At 36.9% G+C, this 21,487-nt stretch overlaps 1 protein-coding gene across 5 annotated transcripts; it reads right to left on the bottom strand.

The window, feature by feature from the left end:
- Positions 1-1,922: 1,922 nt before the first annotated feature.
- On the bottom strand, positions 1,923-21,422 carry LOC135479050 (AP-1 complex subunit sigma-2). 5 transcript variants are annotated; one of them, XM_064758767.1, is made up of 6 exons: positions 21,286-21,422; positions 17,818-17,996; positions 16,989-17,097; positions 16,207-16,344; positions 10,817-10,877; positions 1,923-5,309 (listed from the first exon to the last, which is right to left on the bottom strand). In XM_064758767.1, the coding sequence occupies exons 1-5, from the start codon at positions 21,286-21,288 to the stop codon at positions 10,833-10,835; spliced, it is 474 nt and encodes a 157-aa protein (XP_064614837.1). In that variant the 5' UTR covers positions 21,289-21,422; the 3' UTR covers positions 1,923-5,309; positions 10,817-10,832. The 5 variants fall into 5 exon arrangements, 4 of the variants coding, with proteins under 4 accessions (XP_064614837.1, XP_064614835.1, XP_064614836.1 ...); XR_010445815.1 differs by lacking the exon at positions 1,923-5,309 and adding an exon at positions 7,267-8,470 and having other exon boundaries at positions 10,772-10,877; XM_064758766.1 differs by lacking the exon at positions 1,923-5,309 and adding an exon at positions 7,267-8,470.
- Between the last annotated feature and the right edge of the window lie 65 nt (positions 21,423-21,487).

The following is a 21,487-nucleotide window of genomic DNA, read 5'->3' as shown; positions in this document are numbered from 1 at the left end:
CCATCATTTAAAGTGAAAAACCATTTAGCCAGCTTTTTTACTCCAGTCGATCAACTGTTCCCATGTAGCTACAAGAGTTATGTATCACATGTAACATACCACAGGAAGTCCTGTCACTGGATTTACCTAGATGTACAACAGTTATTTATACCTCTTGATTATTCAGCCTTAGTAATTCGCGACGGCATTCAGCAAAAGTTGTCGTAATTGCCAGCAAATTGTGTCTTTAGATCAGCATTTCTTTTTGCCGCCGCCAATTCAGTGAGACTTTGGTGCTGTTGTGTTGACATTTAATATATCGGCAGTGATACAAGAGTGATATTAAAACTTGAGGAAGCCACAACTAGGACCACAACTGGTAGTTTCTAACAAGCTTAAGTAAAGTTAGGTGCAAAAAAAAAAGTTTCATTGTAACCATCTGTACAGTGCGGTACACTGTGCCGGCATAGGTGTCGTGTCTGGTGTCTTTTGATGTTGTGATTCAGAGAGGCACCTGCCACAAGACACAATATATGCAAACACACTGAATGACTCTTGGATCATCATTATTTGACTAAAAAACTGTTTTTAAGGACAGTTTTAAAATCCTCAGAATACACACATACGTACTATACATATGTTTGCACTCGGATTAGCTTGCTGCATGCAGACGCCATCATGATGATCAAAATAGCGGTGTAAGATTCTGGTTCCCTCAACCTACAAAACTGGCCAGTGCTGAGAGTGAAACATTTGTGAGCACATTCTTATGTCCCAGTCAAAATAAAGACTGATATTCCTCACTGAGAAATTATCACCTTTATCAGGAAATAATTCCAGATGAAAAAAAGGGTTCATAAGCACTGAAAACAGCTCCACAATGTCAGATGTTTAAGGTTAAAATGTCATTACTTTGTAGTCCTAGAGGATAACAAATGTTAAAAGATACAGCTTGACAATTAAAACTGAATAGCTTGAAGAGGAGGAAAACCCTACAGTTTTGGTCACACTTGAAAAAGTCTGCCATACCCAGAATAGCATGGACTGGTCTATCTCTCACTGCATTCCACTCAAGTGTTGACGATGTCTGGTCTATCTCTCACTGCATTCCACTCAAGTGTTGACGATGTCTGGTCTATCTCTCACAGCATTCCACTCAAGTGTTGACGATGTCTGGTTTATCTCTCACTGCATCCCACTAAAGTGTTGACGATGTCTGGTCTATCTCTCACTGCATCCCACTAAAGTGTTGACGATGTCTGGTTTATCTCTCACTGCATCCCACTAAAGTGTTGACGATGTCTGGTCTATCTCTCACAGCATTCCACTCAAGTGTTGACGATGTCTGGTCTATCTCTCACTGCATCCCACTAAAGTGTTGACAATGTCTGGTTTATCTCTCACTGCATCCCACTAAAGTGTTGACGATGTCTGGTCTATCTCTCACTGCATCCCACTAAAGTGTTGACGATGTCTGGTCTATCTCTCACTGCATCCCACTAAAGTGTTGACGATGTCTGGTCTATCTCTCACAGCATTCCACTCAAGTGTTAACGATGTCTGGTCTATCTCTCACTGCATCCCACTAAAGTGTTGACGATGTCTGGTCTATCTCTCACTGCATCCCAAAAGCTGCTGCACTCAAGAATATTACACTTAAAGCATTTTGGTGGAAGGAAACTGGGCAGACCCAGGGTAAAACCCAGGGACGTTCACAGGTTGCTGGAAGGCCTTCCCACGTACAAAGAATTGTTGGATATGGCAAAACACAACAATCAAATGAATAAATATATTCCTCTGCTCACTATCCCAGGCCCCAGGAACACGATGGGTTACTGAAAGAAACAAGAACTTGCTCCATAGTAGTGACCCCAGCTTCTATACCTGCATGGGGTATGAGTTAAGAATCACCATGTGAAAGACGACAAAACACAACGAAGAGCTTAGTGTTCAAATGTTATAAAGTTTAATCATAACTATGTGTGCCACAACTGGTGTCAATAGCCATAACAATATACAGAATACACATGTACCATTCATACAGATTATCTTTATCCCGGACAGAAAGACTTGACAATTACGGAACTGCAGGACTAAAAAAGGAAGAAAAACTAAAGGGATTACTGGCTATTGCAACAATAAACCTCCACCTCTACCTGAAGACTCTGTCATGTCCCTTTGGACAAACACTCGTCCCACTTTCTGACCAGATAATCTAAAAGAGCATAATGCTTAGTTTGTAATTTAAATTTCGAAAGTGCTGTCTTGATATTACACTTGGTGTATAAGTTGTTCATTGAAAAATTGTTGTTCCAAATTCTAATTGATGGAATAGGTCTAATTTAAACATAGCCAATAATCCCAACAAGCTGAAACCCTTTGTTCCCACCTTTCAGAAATAAAAGTCCAAATATCTTGTTCCATAAATATAACAGTTATCGAAGTATCTTACAACTAAATAACAATTTCTTCACTTTTACTATTAACTGTACCTTTCTATATGCTGGTCTATGATCAGACCCCAAACCCTCAACTGGGACTTACATACAAGTCGGTCTTTTAGAAGAAAATTTAGCTGCAGATTTGGTCACGATTGGTTGATTATTTTATGCCATACGCATGACTTTTTCACTAAAATGATGGAGAATGAAGTGCCTGGAGGGAACCAGGGACTACTGGCTAGTTACTGGTGAACTTTCCCACATGTGGCATACTGGTGAGAAGTGGTCTCCACAAACTTCATGCAGGATTATACAAGCACTTATTCACACTAACAAAAAAAAAAAAAAAGGCTGGTTGAGTAAACCACTGTTGAAAACTCTTGGACGAAACCTGCAACCAGTGTAATCTGTCATACCAGTACTTCTGTCTATATAAGTCAAAGAAAGAAACCTACAGGTAAAATGATTTCAGTTAAACTGTAATTCAATGAGTATATCTGAAAATAGCCTAATTCCTCAACCTTGTCGCATATGAAAGAGCAACTTTCAGTGCAATTTATCAACATTTTTAATCTGATTTTGTAGAAAAAAACTACATTGGTTGGATTGGCCAATTTGAGAACTTTACAAAAAGTGTAATTTTGTCCGTCAACACAGAACAATGTTTTCAGAATATGCTTGGATAAACACCTTGCAACATGCGAAAAGGTTGGAGAATTACAGTTAACATGTCACAAAAACCTCCAAGTGTTGCAATTGATATATTAAGGTTTCCAAAATTTGCATACAAAGATATAGTGGAATACAGCATGAAATCATGACAGGAAAATACATATCTGTAATATTGATGGACTCAACTAATAAAAAACAACCCACATACTTCCATGAGACTGCCACAATTTGTAGTTACCATAGAGATCTAACAATTAAAGCTTCAACAGAACTACTTCTGAAAAACAACTCCACACAATTCATTAAGTTGACACTCCATCCAGCACAATGTACTATTATACTTATTACCATAATTTTAAGAACTTTACAATATTTGCTTTACCATGATTGAAATGTGTATTTTTAAATTGACCTTTCATAAAAACTTCAAAATAAGACAAAAAAGAACAATTTGGGCTATCTGTTTCACAAAATGCACCAGATGTATTTCAAAACTTGTATAATTTGAAAATCTAATTTTTTTCTTAAAAATTTGATAGATGTTCAAAAATGTCCTACCTGAATAAGAAAATCAGACTTGTACAATGCCACTCATCCTTATGGAAAAGCCACTTTGCTAAAGCTTGGCATATCTAAGAGCTTAAAACACAACTCAACTCAACTGGTCCCAGTTGTTGATGGCCGTATGACTTTGGACAGACCCAGCCTACAAGTTACGACAGGAATCTAACTTCAGCTAAGCCTTCGTGGGCATTATTCTGCAAATACAAGCACTTACGACCTGATGAGAAGGGTGATCTTAAGCTCTTGTGTTTGACAAGCTTTTGACTAACCAGTTGAAAACGGACATGGAACATGTCACCATGTTAAACTGTTTGTGTCGCCTAACACAAAGTTTATGCCCTTCGCCAAGAAGCCTGTGAGGATATATCATGTTTAAAAAAAAAACAACCTTTTTATATCTGGGGTCAAAATGAAAAATTGTTATAACCAGTACAGTCAAATATATAATCATGTAAGTTGTAAATAAAATGAAAGATTGGAATGTCAACGTTTAAGCTATGAACTTGTTGCTATCCTGAGATTAGAAGTTTACTTTTTCAGCACAACTTATTTTCTAGAGTGTATTTCTGGTGTTTTGTGAGGTTATTAGATATCTAGGAATTGTTCAATCCAAAAATCATGCACACACACATTGTCCTGTTTTAACTTCAAATGCCAAAAACAAAAAAACAGAAAAAAACAAAATGAGATTCCTTCCAGATAGGACAACCAACAAATTTTGTTTTGATAATGAGAACTGGTAATTCCAAATTTACAAAAATCTGGCTTTTTGAGAAAAAATTTCTTCTCAAAAATTAGGAATGCAACGCATCTCTTACTTTAAGTTTTGATGCTCTTTCTGAGATTAAATTTCAAGTTATTCAGTGCTTTCTTTAATAACAATTTCCCTTTAAATACCCTTACATTTTAATCTAATTTGTGCCCTTCTACAGATGCAAAATTCTGTTGAAAAGCCAGTACATGTTGACCCAGCTTTGACAGCAAATTCTTGCACTTGTTGTGTGGATGGCCTCAACCAATGAATTCAAATCCAACAAAAAACAGAGTTTACTGACCTGTGATACTTTCACCAACATCTACAGGATGCGTCATTTCTCCATCACCACAACATTAATGAGACAGACCAACCCAGCTTAAATGTATTGAAGGTGGTGAGGTCAAGTGTGACTGGTGTATAACATTTACTTTTTGTAAGGGTGTGTCATGACCAGACAAAACAACAAACATGCAGGGGACAATTAGGAACAAAAGTAGAAATTACTGAAGTCATTTTCTTTGAAAAGATCAAGATAGTATTAAATCTTTTGTCATCCATCATTCGTTTTAATTCAGAGATAAAAAGTTCAGGCCTTTTAGTCTTGCTTGGAAGCACTACAACAGTTTTGATTGGCTAGAATACAAGTTCATTCATCAGTTAAAGAAGACAAGTTAAGTGCATGCACTTTGATTGGTCAGCAGCAACTTGACATTTCTCAAAAGGTGATTGGCTATTTCAAATAGGATATAAATCACATGACAATCATGTCAATGCCTTCATTGGCCAGCTTGGTAGCTGAAGTTATGTGACTGGAGAATCAAAGAAAGCAGCCGGTTGGCTTAGCTGAAGGCTGTTATTCCCATTTCTTCAAGAATACTTTTAGGTTCGTCGGAGTCCTATGAATGGAACGAGACAGAGAAGACTGAAATTACCAGTGAACAGTAGAAAATGAAACAAAAACAGAACAAGTGCAAGTGTAAGGAAAGGCAACGGCATGATGGAGTTTCTTACCCTCCCAACATCACGTCATGCTAGTAAACTCAGTTACAGATCACCACAGCAATGTGTGTAACACGGTTAAATAAACTGTACAAGAAAAACTCATAACCCGTGAACTGAAAATGAACAACAAGAAGAGAAAGAAAGAAAGAATAAAACCCTGTCAAATCATAAATTCTACAGACATGAACAGTGAAATGCTAATACCAATAATAGGAGCGCTTTTAAATCATGCAATCTTGATAAATTCCAAGCCCCATGACGAGTTCAACGGACAAAAATGTACAACACTGAAAACAACAACACAAAAACTGGTAACACGGTCACTGACATCACGTGGGTCTTAGCACAGGGAAGATTATGGGCTGAGTGTTGTTGTTGTTGCTGTTGCTAAGGGTGGTGTTGTAAGCGTTGCCGTGGTAACTTTGTCGTCATGTACACCCTAGGCTGCTGTTGCTAAGGGTGGTGTGGTAAGCTTTGCAGTGGTAAATTAGTCTTCTTGTACACCCTAGGCTGCTGTTGCTAAGGGTGGTGTTGTAAGCGTTGCCATGGTAACTTGGTCATCTTGTACGCCCTAGGCTGCTGTTGCTAAGGGTGGTGTTGTAAGCTTTGCCGTGGTAAATTGGTCTTCTTGTACGCCCTAGGCTGCTGTTGCTAAGGGTGGTGTTGTAAGCTTTGCGGTGGTAAATTGGTCTTCTTGTACACCCTAGGCTGCTGTTGCTAAGGGTGGTGTTGTAAGCTTTGCAGTGGTAAATTGGTCTTCTTGTACACCCTATGCTGCTGTTGCTAAGGGTGGTGTTGTAAGCTTTGCCATGGTAACCCTACACCTTTTAGGCAACACCAATTTATTTTGTTTTACAGTATAGCCCGCACCAAAACAAAAAATCCAAAACAGAATGAAAATATAACAGAAAACCCACCTCTTTATTTTTCTCCAATCTTAAGGTGATCTTTTTAAATGAAATTCCTGTTTTACAAAGATTGTGTAAATATGTCATCACCAGGCAAAATTGCTGGGCTAATCAAAATGTCCCACAAATTATAAGACTTTCTTCTCTTTTTCTACCCTCTTCAGGATTTAATAAACAGGTTTAATGGTGAATAATTTGTTGAAAAAATGATCTTCTAAGCACTGACTGGGCTCATCTCAGCGTCTCGATATAAAAGTAAAGAATAACGTCTTCCAAGACACCTCTGGTACGTCTTGGCCTTTATTATTCGCCCTAAAGAGGTCCATTTGGAAAGGTAAATAACACTGATGAAATATTACATGTATTATTATTGTTCAAATGTATGTTTTTCCAGTCATACCACTTTCCAAACAAACCTGAAAAACACCATTCTTAGATCAACAGAACTCTAAGTTTCCAGAAAAATGAGTAGCTTAAAAGTGGCCAAAATTTTAGATCATTTATGCAAATATTTTTTTATTGTATGCCTGTTTCAAATAATTTCACGACCATACACAACCACGTTTTCTTTGTTTTATATAATGTCTTCACATTTCTTTTATGAAAACAATACATCCTTATCTTCCTTTTTCTTTTTTAAATTAGACAATGTCACCCAATATTTACTGTACATAGACTGTGTATAGCTATTCAAGGGAGGTAATCTCAGAATGAAACATTGTGCAATAAAAAATGCTTTTAAGCTAAAGAAATTAGGGTCGATGTGAAATCAGCTGTTAAAAAGTCAGCAAAAACCAGGCTGCCAAAAAAGACAATTCGATCTGTGAAGTCAGGGAAACTAAGGATGAATGTAAATGGTTATAATGTCATGGTCAGTGTATGTGTGTATATATATATATATATATATATAAATATGTAAATATAATTGATATATATACCCTAAACAACCTAAAATTTCGCCTGTAAGATGCATTTTACAGGCAAAGAAATGTTACAAAATATTAATTTTTGGTGCTGAAACTTACAATTTTCCAGTACAATATCATTCCATGTTCCAAGCAAACCTCAAAACCTTTCTAGAATCAATAGACCTCTCTGAATCTGGAAAAATGGGCAGGTTGGTCTTGGACAAAATTTATGGTCATTTAGGGTAATATCTCTACCTGAAGGGATAACCCACAGTTGGCTAAAATAGCATTTAAAATTTTTTACTATCATAAAAACACAAGAAAAGGTCATGGAATATTTTTTTAGGTCAAGGCACAAATTAGATGTAAATTGAAACCATTTACTGTTATGAATTCAAAATGTGATTTAATTTTATATGTGATGTTTAAAATGGAAAAAAAAAATTTTTTCTGAAATACGCAAAAACTTTCCTAAGCAAGTATGTCATACATGTACTTAAAGTGGCACACAACTTCTGAAATAGCATACATTTTAATAAACTGTAACTAAAAAAAAAAAAACGAAAAAAGTGTATTATGCTAAATTCTGTATAAAAAATCTACAAATTGAAATAACATAAAAATAGACTTTCGAGTAAATAACCATGCTACAGAACAGCAGATGTTAGATTAGACAACAGGAAAAAACTTGTATTAGATATGCAGGGAGAATTCGCATGACAAACACATATCTATGGTTTATTTCAAGAACAGAATATTCACACAAATTTCTGTTCTAGTCAAATAAGAAATGGAAGCACTCTGGTCTATTTTCTAAATCAAACAATCAGTCAAAGCTCATCCCCATGTAAACCAAATGCTGGCAGTTTTCAACCATACCAAGAACACTGCTGGTTTGTATATGTGCCAGCTGCAATTTTTACATTAACCAAACTGTTTCGTTAAATAAAGAAAAAATTACATTTCTTTGCATGATGACAGGATGCCAGCATTTGCTCCATGTAAATAAATTTTAACTGAAGCAAAGTTCTTAAAGGTGGGAACAAAGGTAAGAGGATTTGTCATGGTGCACTCTTGTTAATTCTTTTTTTTTTCTTTTTTTCTCCAATAGCTTATATAATTTGTCAAGATAGCAATGAATATGACTGGAAGCATTAGAAGTGGCCCGGAACTTCATGCAGTCAACAGCATGCTTCAACCCAGCCCATGATCTTCAAAGAACCCCTGTGGGGTTTCCTCCTGCAAAAACACGGGGGACAGAGAGAAAGGACAGCAATGGATCAGACAATGAAACGTTCACAAAACTTCATGAAAACGCGCACATAACAATATTAAAAACAAAAGACAAAATGTGATACAGTAACAGAAGGCATCATTGGCATGGCAAGAGTTAGCTGGAAACTGTTTTTTGTTGCTTTTTTGTGGCTTTTTTTAATGCCTGTGAGGCAGGTAAAGGAAAGCACGCAATGTTTAGCAAGTGGAGTTAATGTATAGACAAAGCAAGCTGATTATAGAAGCCTTAATGGAAATTGTCGCACAAAAACATAACATGATTGTTGAGAAAGTAATAGTAGGTTTCCATATAGATTAGTTTGGCATAAAAATGCGTATGTACATTTTGGTATTTGCTAAATCTGAAACATGTAAAAAGTTGCCTGACATATTAAAATCATGATACTATCCAGTACAAATAGATTTAAAAATAACAAATTATTGTCCACGATCACTTTCCTAGAAATGACTGAGAAATCTCCCATGTTATGATCTCGCCCTCATGAATATAACTTATAGAACTTGTGAAGTGGCATCACACACTGACTTTTACAATGAGAAACCTTCCTCATATCGATTTCCTTTTGAACAGCCGAGTTTTCATACAGCCTGGAAACTTCGGTAAAACTGTCATTGTTGCCAACCACATCCAGAACACTATCGTGGAGTACATAGCAGAAATTTTGTGTTTACTGGTAAACCTTTTAGTAGAACTCCACTTGGCCGCTTGTAGTTGCAAATACATGTAAGTCACTCCGATTCCACAGTGGTGAAGCAGTGAGGCAGCAACCCTAACTCCTCAACCATTTCGCATATGAAAGCAACTTTCAGTGCAATTTAAGCACATTTTTAATTTGATTTTGGAAACAAAACTATCTTGGTTGGACTGGTCAGTGTCAGGGCTTCATATAAGCCAACACAGAATAATGCCTTCAGAATATGCTTGAATAAATACCTTGTGAACACGTGAAAAGGTTGAATAATGACCGTAGTACATTCCTGGCTGTATGAAACCTATACAGTAACTTTAAGAATGTGGCCATGGCACTCAGGTTATTCACATGAGCATAACCGAGCTTAACTCTCTGAGGGACTGACTTGAATTTCAAGTGTTAGAAAATGGTCTACATGTAATTATCACAAGATTAAATTGCACATATCAACCATCATTCAAAATCTGCTCCTAGAGCTTACAGCAAAGTTCATCTCCCCCAATTTTGGTTGTAAATGTACACTTACCCTGTAGATGTGCGTTCATTTATTTAATCTTTATTTGTGTGTGCTGTGTTTTTTAAAGCACAACTGTGAAGACAGAACTGTACACTGATCTATCAAAAAAAGACATTTTGTCCCAACCTCTTTCCTTCTCCCTAGTCCCCTCCAACACTGTACCCACAAACCCCCCCCCCCACCCCTCCTTACACCCCCCGCCAAAAAAAGGGATAAGCATATTTTACAATATTCTGTAAGAAGAAAGGAAAAAAAAACCCCTAAAAATGTGAATGTGGGATTAAAAAAGTTTTAAAATGCCTAACACTACTGCATGTAGTTTTAAACTTGTATCTTGTTTATGACATAATCAAAACATACACAAAATCTGCCAGGGTCAAGTTCAACAATTTGTCACCGAGAACTTAGGATATTACTGGTTAGATAGCTGAAAATATGTATATCACAACGTTGTTATTCCTGCAGCTAGAATGACAATGTACATGTATATTCAAGAAATCTTTTCAACTCAATTTACAATCTATTATCATAGCATTACTGACTTTTCTTCCTCAATTCAAGCCATTTTTTTTTTCAAATGTTTATCTAAACTCAAGAATTCTAGACGTGTATCAACTAGTAAGTGCACAAATGAAGATGCATAAACATGGAAATGGAAAATTAACGTGGTCTTGCATAATCTGCTCCTTACACGCATCACTACGTCGTCACAGGTATTTGGATGCATATGTCTTCAAAATCTGACATATTCATATCACACTTCAAGTTTCTACTGAAAATTCTCAACTTTTTGCGCATAAATCATAAATACTCAGCAGTAAATCTGTGGGGACAATATCTAGGCTTGTAAATTTTCATGTTTAAATGCGTATCACTAAAACGTGAAATCAAGCATAAAAAGAAACAAAAAACATGAATGTTGAAGGTTAACTTCAAGAAAATGCAATATCACATGAAAAAAAAAAAAAAGAAAAGAAAAAAATTACAAACAATCAGAAACAACAACTACGAAGGTAACTGATTTAAAGTCACATGAACCAATGAAAATGAAGCGAGTCATTGTTGAGACACATCTAGTACTACCGGCATCGCAGTAAGCTTAGGTGAGGCCATATTCTTTCAGTGCCGATTCTAAAGCCTCGTCCTTGGAGAGAAAAAGAAAAACACGTAAACTTAAAACCATGGAACCAATGGCTTCTCTATATACACTCCATCTACATGTACATGTATGTAAGACAGCAAGCAACAGCTGTAGCCTAGTAGCTCTCTAGAAAAAGAAGAGTGATGTACACACATAAAGATTGTACATCATGTCATTATTGAGCAACATTTTGTTTCACATGAAACATGTAGTTTCACTAAAAGTGAGAGCAAACTTGAGGTCAAATTTTGTCAAAAAGTAACATGGATACAAATTTTTTTTCCATCTTTTGTGATGCAACACTGATCGATGAAGGGCAGAAATTGAATGTAATTCCTGTCCAATACTTGCATGGCATTAATGGGTAGGACCAGTTATAAATATACAGCAGTGTATTGGAAATTTTTCTGTTAAAATCAATCTTTTTGAAACCTCCTTTTTCAGAGAGTTACATGTTCTTTTGATCACCCGTCTAAGAAAGCTCACTGGATGTCAAAACACATTGTATTGTACAACAGTCACCGTGACCCTTTACCAGACATCTTGTCAGAATTATCTGTGTAACTATTACTTAGTTTTAGAATTGAAGGACATTGAAAAAAAAATTCACATTTAATAATAGAATTCAATTACAAACTCTGATGGAGTTCTGTTTCAGGTGTGTACCATATCCAACAAAAATCTAACTGTGGCTTTGCAATTCTCTCTCTATACAAAGTGTTTTTATAGAATATATTGCATCAGGTCTTTAATACACCATGTGAGTTAGGGTTAACTGAAACCCAAAATTACCTGTACCCCTAAATACCCCTGCCAAGGCTCCTAACGTGTGCATAGAGTGACGTCTAGAAAACACCTGCTGTACAATAGCATTATCAGTTGTTCACCAAATACAGGAAATGTACTATAATGAAAAACAAAAACTGGACATCAAGTCATGATTCTGTGGTAAATGATTTAATATTAAGTAGTATTGTTCAAGGCTGTACCATTCATTGAACTGGAACAGCAGTGTTTAAGGAAGATAAGCAACTTTGTTCAAGGAACTAGAGCAGCGCTGTTCAGGGAACTAGAGCAGCAGTGTTCACAGAACTACAGCAGCCTTCTTCAAGGAACTACAGCAGCACTGTTAAGGAACTACAGCAGCCTTCTTCAAGGAACTACAGCAGCACTGTTCAGGGAACTAGAGCAGCCTTCTTCAAGGAACTACAACAGCACTGTTCAGGGAACTACAGCAGCCTTCTTCAAGGAACTACAACAGCTCTGTTCAAGGAACTAGAGCAGCACTGTTCAAGAAACAAGAGCAGTACTTTTGAGGAAATAATGCACCACTGTTCAAGGAACTAAATCTGTTTAAAGAACTATATGTAGTGTTGCACTATGCAAAGAACTACAGCATTAAAGTTCAAGGGACCAGTGAAGTGCCACTCAAAGAATAGTGTAGTACTGTTAAAATGACTGTGGCCTAATGGTTCAAAGAAATAAAACACCACTGTTCAAACAAGTTGAAAGTAAAAAGTAGGAAAATGGCACAAGCTAAACTACCGTAAATAGCAGATTTGGTAAATCAATGTTACTATCCAATTCATTCCTAATGATGCCAGATATTTGTGTAGAAACTGACTTGTGATAAACTTCTAAACAGCAATCAGTGTACACAGTCAAGACACACATACATAAAAGCACGCACAGGAATGAAACCCAGCATTGTGCCAGGCATGAAATTGGGCAAATGTTTAGTTCACAGCTTGGCAAGAAGTGGAAACATGAAATTACATCCTATTCTAGATGCTGTGAAACAAACAAAGTCATCTGTAATACATTCAAAATTAAGATTTCGATACGATGATTTAAGTTGAAAGTTTCATTATTCTTGTGTGAACAATTCAAGGTGGACAGATACTTACTAACTGAATTTCACTGATATGGACAGTTAATTACAACCCAAGTTTTACTGATGAGGACAGTTAATCACAGGCTGAATTTTACTGATGTGGACAGTTAATTACCTACTGAATTTTACAGATATGGACGGTTAACTACAATCTGAGTTTTACTGATGTGGACAGTTAATTACAAACTGAATTTCACAGATGTGGACAGTTAATTACCTACTGAATTTTACAGATGTGGACAGTTAATTACCTACTGAATTTTACAGATATGGACGGTTAATTACAATCTGAGTTTTACTGATGTGGACAGTTAATTACAAACTGAATTTCACAGATGTGGACAGTTAATTACCTACTGAATTTTACAGATGTGGACAGTTAATTACCTACTGAATTTTACAGATATGGATGGTTAATTACAATCTGAGTTTTACTGATGAGGACAGTTAATTGCAAACTGAATTTCACAGTTGTGGACAGTTAATTACAAACTGAATTTCACAGATGTGGACAGTTAATTACCTACTGAATTTCACTGATGTGGACAGTTAATCACAAGCTGAATTTTACTGATGTGGACAGTTAATTACCTACTGAATTTCACAGATGTGGATGGTTAATTACAATCTGAGTTTTACTGATGAGGACAGTTTAATTGCAAACTGAATTTCACAGTTGTGGACAGTTAATTACAAACTGAATTTCACAGATGTGGACAGTTTAATTACAAACTGAATTTCACTGATGTGGACAGTTAATTACAAACTGAATTTCACTGATGTGGACAGTTAATCACAAGCTGAATTTCACAGATGTGGACAGTTAATTACCTACTGAATTTTACTAATATGGACGGTTAATTACAATCTGAGTTTTACTGATGAGGACAGTTAATTGCAAACTGAATTTCACAGATGTGGACAGTTAATTACAAACTGAATTTCACAGATGTGGACAGTTAATTACAAACTGAATTTCACTGATGTGGACAGTTAATCACACTCTGAATTTTACTGATGTAGACAGTTAATCACAAGCTGAATTTAACTGATGTGGACAGTTAATTACATACTGAATTTAACTGATGTGGACAGTTAATTGCAAAATGAATTTCACAGATGTGGACAGTTAATCACAAGCTGAATTTTACTGATGTGGACAGTTAATCACAAACTGAATTTCACAGATGTGGACAGTTAATTACAAACTGAATTTCACAGATGTGAACAGTTAATTACATGTACAAACTGAATTTCACTGATGTGGAAAATTAATTACAAACTGAACAGAAATAAGAGAAGCCACAGTTATTGCAATTCTATATAAAAGTGTATGTCCTGCAGTCTCTACTCTATCAGACAAATCAGCTTGTTCCACTACCCTTCTACACACTGAATGACTAGACAATAAATTATTGACTTACACATTCTGTGTGTTGCTTGTAGAAAAAATACTGCGGTCAACATGAATTTTAGAAAAACCAACAGCCATAATACGTGACTTGATATCTTGATCAAGGCCAATCACACTGCCCCGTTTTTACTCTTCCATCGGCATCGTGATACCATAGGCCTGCTCTTTCCTGTTTTCAGTACATGTATGTAGGCCAATCTCATTTGATTTGCCTTGAGCATTTTCGAGACACCACCAAGCCAACTTGTCATAGCCCTCCTTTTGCAAAAAGGCTGCTCTTATGTCTTTTTTAAACCTATATATACATACATCTCGCTTGTGGCACACAGCACCTTTGTTTTCAGATCACAAATAGTTTAATGTTAAGCACAAAAAGTTTTCCATAACTGTACATGCAATGTTTACAGGTATGAATTAGTTTTCCTTTGAACAGCACAAGCATAAAGCAGTAGAGGAGAGTAAAGGAAACACACTGAGCTTCTCATAGCTAATAGGTGTAGAACTAACTCTGGCACATTCATCTTTAAAGAGGGGGAGGAAGGAAGGAGGGGGGGGGGGTGGCAGGTAGCTGTGAGGAATTTCCTTCAAATTTACAAGAGCACACCTGTTCAGTGACACTCTCTAGTTGTTGGGTGTAATTAGTAAACTGCCATCAAATATGGAAACAGAATAAACACACCCACACACAGATGAATACTGGGAGTCATATCTCTACATTAATTCAGACAATCATCCATGTACAAACTACAGGGCAAGACTCTAAAACTGATAAAATATGGTAAATTCTGAAATAAGGAAATGGAGAAGGAGGCTCTTGCTTCAATGCATAGGAAGGCTCTTGCTTCAATGCATAGGGAGGCTCTTGCTTCAATGCATAGGGAGGTTCGTGCTTCAATGCATAGGGAGGCTCTAGCTTCAATGCATAGGGAGGTTCGTGCTTCAATGCATAGGGAGGCTCTTGCTTCAATGCATAGGGAGGCTCTTGCTTCAATGCATAGGGAGGTTTGTGCTTCAATGCATAGGGAGGCTCTAGCTTCAATGCATAGGGAGGCTCATGCTTCAATGCATAGGGAGGCTCTTGCTTCAATGCATAGGGAGGCTCTTGCTTCAATGCATAGGGAGGCTCTTTCTTCAATGCATAGGGAGGTTCGTGCTTCAATGCATAGGGAGGCTCTTGCTTCAATGCATAGGGAGGCTCTTTCTTCAATGCATAGGAAGGCTTGTGCTTCAATACATAAGAATGCACTTGCACGTTGTTTTTGCTCTTTACACTGTTTCTATATACAGTGTATTAACATGCCTGTTTACTATTTACTACAGCAAACCCTTAAATTTATGTCTGGGCTAATTTTCCAGCTGACTAATACGTGTATTACATACAATCCAACTATACTATATGTATTAATGAGTTCGGTTGTAGGAAGAAAACTACAGATACAAACAGAGGCAAGCATTTAGCATTAAATATTATTACTGCATTTCAGGAAGGGCAAGGGGATATCTTCGGCTACATTTACAACATTAAAAAAGTATTAAGAACCAAAAATAACATTAGTCATGTAAGTTTAGCTGTTAGAAAAGCACAAATGCATTCATGCCTGCTTATATTGAAATTACAAAAACAAAAAGTTACACGTCTATATGTAACCCTAGCAGCCCACTATTACGTAATTACGTAATTTCAACTTTCTAAATTAAAAAAAAATAATTTTGTTTACAAATCTTAATGTAATCTCAAGTCATCTTGTTTTGCCAGCCCTAATAGAACATTTTCCTGCAGTCACGTGAGAATGTTCGGTGATTCCCCTTCGCTAAATTAGAAATGAATGTTAACAGTTTTTTTTAACAAAACACCCTGTGGATCAATTAATATGCAGGCCAGAGTATAAAACAAACACGACTAATGAGTTCAGAACTCATTTTCCTCATAAAATTTCACTGCTTTTTGACTGACTAATCCTCCCTGTGATCAAGTTTACCTGAAAGAGTTATCCCCCCTGTTCCCACCAGACGTCAACACTTACCTCTTGTAATAAATCTTGGGCAGCAATGGCTTTAAGCACATTCTTTTTACTTGTTTCCTGAACCTCTCCTCCCAACATCAACTCATCCAGCATAAAGTAGGCCTTTTCAAAGTTAAAAATGATGTCCAGCTCACAAACCTAAAACATGAAATCACAGAATATTTTAGAACAAATTCAAACCATTTATACATATGCTAATTCTGACATGGAAATCGAAATCAAAAATCAATTTTTTTTCACACACTACAAAACAGTACACTATGTGAGATTTATTGAGAATGATCGCTTATTTGAACATTCCAAGGACTTCTAAATTTGTAGTTACGACACAATGAAAAAGACTTTTTATTTAGTTATTTGTAACTGGTTTGTAACATATATTGCACTGAAAGTTGCTCTTTCAAAATGCCAAAAGGTTGAGGAATTAAGACAATTATATCATGTTCCATAGACCTTCACATGTTAAAACTGGCAGACCCATCCACACCGTAAAGGGATGTCAAGTCACAAAGGGAGATCACTCTGTTGTTGTAATGTCATACCTCACGACTCCCATATTGACAGGGATGCTCCAAAGAAAATGGGAAAAATTCCATAAATTCCTTGCCAAAGGCCAGATTGAAACCAAACCTCTGGTGATTGAAAGACAAGTGTCTTAATCATTCACTAACTACTTGTGCTTGCATAGAGGAATAGTTTGGTTTTTTTTTTTACAAAGACCACATAAACAACAACGCATAACAAAATCAAAAAGCCATGAAAAAAAAAAACCAAACACTTACGCTTCCAAAATATTTATCTAAGAGTTCCACATAGCGATGGATAACTTCTAATGTGAGCAATTCATTATCTTCTGGTTCTATTGCACAGCAAAAATACAGACTGGCATATCTGAAAATATAAAGTCACAATACTTAAGTTATAGATCAAACATGCTCGTAGCATTGGGCGAACACAGGTCTTGTAAAAAAGTGAACACGCAGTGACAAACATAAGACATATTTTAGCTCTACTTAATCAAACAACAGGTGAGTCTGAAAACTGCCCAGGCTGAAACCTGCACCATGAGCCCCCGAGGCCATGTGGTTTATACTCTTGGTTCCGTATTGCTACAGATACATGTACTTGTAGGCTTTTAACTTCTATTCTGCCAAAACAAATTTCCTGGACTGGTCCACATTTATCCTGGCCAAGAGATTTCCACAGGTTTGAAAGTGAAACAATCCTGTGATTTACGGTTTACATAGACTTTGTTTTCTCATACAGATGTATCTAAACACAAAGCAACGACAAATCTGCCGTTTTGACTGAGGTGATTAATTCTCAGGGGAGATAACTGAATACTCAGGAGAAGTAAATGCACGTCATTTCATTTTATGTGAATTTAACCTCCCTTAACTTAAGAAGATTTGGAAAGAGACAAAACAAAAATGCTGGGGACTGTTCATAATACCCAGGGAACCAAATAGATTTTCTACTTGGCCTAAAGAGTATAAAAGTGGGTCAGAAAAAAAGAATCCTGTCCACAAATCTACAAACCAGATACAGTTTTGCAAACTAGCCAAAGATAAAAATGTTTGCACTTTAACATTCTTCTTGTTGTTAGCATACCGTTTGTAGACTATTTTTAAATCCTTCCATTCCAAAAAGCTGCACATCTTGGGCTTCCTGGCCAGAACTAGTGTGACAAGCTCTCTTGTGATCTTCTTCTTTGTCCGATCCTGGTGCGCCACGTACCATTTCTGCAGCCGCAGTTTGCCCTGACGGCTGAACAGCAGCATGAACTGCATCTGAAATACACGGCAGAAGAAAAATGCAATGTAATGTTCTCTAAAGAAAAACAAGAAAGTGGAGAAGTTTGGACAATAACAAGCTTGAAATCAGAAATCAGAAGAGTCCTGCAAAGACACCGGGATGAGCAGATCAAGATGTAGATGATGAAAATCGTCCTGCAAAGACACCGGGATGAGCAGATCAAGATGTAGACGATGAAAATCGTCCTGCAAAGACACCGGGATGAGCAGATCAAGATGTAGACGATGAAAATCGTCCTGCAAAGACACCGGGATGAGCAGATCAAGATGTAGACGATGAAAATCGTCCTGCAAAGACACTGGGATGAGCAGATCAAGATGTATATGATGAAAATCTTGGCATGTTACATCAGATAAAAAAACCACAGCCACTGTTAAATACTTGGCTTTGGAAGACATAGAAATTAAAATGTTCAAAGACAGAAATTTGGAAATAAATACTTTCAGCAATCGTCTCAGTGAACACTGTACATGCTGGTAAGCTAAAAAAGAGGGTTATCAGCTCTCTCTGACAAGATTGTCACTGACTGGACCCTACCTGGATACCTGCAGCAAACATTACCCTGGCACAAAATGATCAACTAAACTTCCATTATGGCTTGTCCCATGTTTTCTTGAACGCTAACAGCAGAGCGCCACCTGGTGGACAGTATGGTTTATTTATTTATTTCATTGGTGTTTTATGCCGTGCTCAAGAATATTTCACTTCTACAACGGCAACCAGCATTATGATGGGTGGAAACCGGGCAGAGCCCAGGGGAAACCCACAACCATCCACAGGTTGCTAACAGACCTTCCCACTTACGCCCGGAGAGGAAGCCAGCATGAGCTGGTCTTGAACTCACAGCCACTGCAATGGTGAGAGATTCCTGGGTCATTACGCTGCGCTAGCATGCTAACCAACTGAGCCACAGAGGCCCCTGGACGGTATGGCTAATCTGACACTCCAATATTTCATATTACTTTCATTATTATTACTATTTCATATTACTATTCATATCTCATATAATTGTACTGTGTGGTTTATAGGGTATTGTTACAGTTTTGACATGTTTGCTGTGGACATGGCAACTGTGTGCGCATCAGTTTAGAGAGAAAACAATATTTACAAGGGAATACACTGGCCTGGCTAGGTGTTTTATAAAGTAACTTGCCATCAGCTAATACAACTCACCACAAGTTGAGTATTTGTTTTTATGTACTCATCAAAACTAAAATGTATCCTAACTAAACAACAAATTTTAAACCACTGATAATACTTATACAGAGATGTGGCTTTCTGTACAAATATTTGTTTTCTAAATTTCTTAATTAATTTCTTAAGGCCTAATCATGAGAAATCATTTGATCACAGATGCAAAGTATTACTTGTATGTTAAAAAATACCTCGAGGTCTATGAATTTGACATATGTTATGACAAGTTTGGTCAAAGTTGAAATTAGGAAACATTTCTGAATTAGAACATAAGTGTTCTAAACAGGAAACTTTCATGAATTTTATATATTTGTTTGTAAAATGAAAGAAAGTAAAGTTTGGTTGATAAACTTACCCTAGTACATAAATTTATTTCTGACTTTATATGAATTTAGGAAATATTGGTATTCTGACCATAATAGACTACAGTGTACATGAATACCATTCTAAAAATTCAGATTCATTTTTCTCTGCTCCTGCATCTTGTTGCACAATGCACTCTTGCACAAAAGTGAGTGAGCGAGTGAGTGAGTGAGTGCTTGGGGTTAAATGTCCTACTTAACAATTTTTCAGTCATATCACGAATGAATCCTGCTGTGCCTTCTTTTGCAGGACGGATTTCCACTGCTCTTTCATCTAGTGCTGCTTCACTAAGACAACTCTCTGAAGGCAAGTAAACCGCCCCACCCGACCCATTATACTGATATGGGTCAACCAGCCTTTGCACTATCCCCTCCATGCTGAACACCGAGTGTGGAAGCTGCAACTTCCCGTTCTAAAGTCTCAGGACTGACCCTGGATCTACCGCTCCACGATCAGACACTCTACCAACTTTGCTATCGGGGCCGGTTGCACAAAAGTACACGTAACCAAGCATATACTTCTTATAATGTAGCATGTGTCTTTGTTGTTGGCCTAATTTAGCCTAAGATATTTGATTATTTATTTGTAGTGGAAAGTTAAGACAACCATTTTGTCCTCATTTCACAAAAAACTACATTGTTCTGACATGTGATGATCGTGTTTAATGACGTACGGAGTACTGTACTGGTCATTTCCAAGGTCGCCAAAGTATATAACCATGTTGTTGTTGAAATGAAATTAATGTATATACATTTTAAAACAGAAATAATTTACTTGGTTATAAGAAAATAAGCATCCAGTTTTGTGCTCTTTTCTGCTTTTATCAACGTTTTAGTTTTAATTTGCTTTAGACTCTCGTGTGACGGCATTTTCACAGAGTTCCACACCTTTCATCCTGCAGCAACACATCATTCATACATTGCTCCTGCAAAGGGAAAGTAGTATCGGAAACCTTCATGTGTACACACTTAAAGTTTAACTTAAGAGGGCATGGTTTCCAAATCAAGGCTGGTATGGCATTGTCGTAAATTATTGGAAAGATTAACTTACTGTAAGAGGATAATGGTGCGAGAACAAAACACAAAATCAGACAGACATGATAAAAAAATTGATCCTTTTATTGTCAAGGGCAGGTAGGCCTTTCCTGTTTTACGGTGGCCGGACAGTGGGTGTAGGTCAGGCACCATTTTCAGGGGCATTACGGCCATGTGACAGGGCAGCGGCGGCAATGGCCGTTGCTAAATTCGAAGCCTGTATTTTCCAGGCCATCTGGTGCTATTGCTTTGAACATGTGGTATCCACAACTGGTAACACATGTACAAATATAGATACGTGTTTCCTGAATGGGAGATATTTAACACGTGTAATTGAAATGACAACATCCATAACTGATACTATATCACATCTCTGAACCATATGAAAATATTAATTTTTTATTCTGATACTAGTATTTAATTATGCAGTTCACTGTATGAGATCTACAAATTTTTTATGTATGGTCATAAATACAAATACAAACAATACAATTTGCCCAGCATCAAACGCCAGCATAAAAGTAAGAGTTGATTATGCAGTGTGTGTTGTCACTCAGTATTTGGATAATATGGATGACAATCACCGCATGCACGGCGACATTTTAGTGACAAGTCGGTCGCATTTGTTTTAATACAACGATAAACTTGACATATATGTGGGCAAAATACTTACCATATTGATGGACTTCTTTGTGCCACACCTCTACGCCTTCCCTTCAGCCGTCCGCTATTGATTTACAACAAATTTCATCAATAAATGTGCACAAAGTCGCAATAGTCTATGACCAGATCAGCGATGCGGGGCAGTCCTTGCTGTTGACGTCACTGTATTATGCGCTGGCTTGCCGGTGCAAAAGTTGATGACGTTTTGTGCT

This window comes from Liolophura sinensis, chromosome 12, assembly GCF_032854445.1.
Source record: "Liolophura sinensis isolate JHLJ2023 chromosome 12, CUHK_Ljap_v2, whole genome shotgun sequence".
In the NCBI taxonomy this organism is placed as follows: domain Eukaryota; kingdom Metazoa; phylum Mollusca; class Polyplacophora; order Chitonida; family Chitonidae; genus Liolophura; species Liolophura sinensis.
The sequence above is the reverse complement of the archived record's forward strand: the minus strand, read 5'-3'. Positions and strand labels throughout refer to the sequence as shown.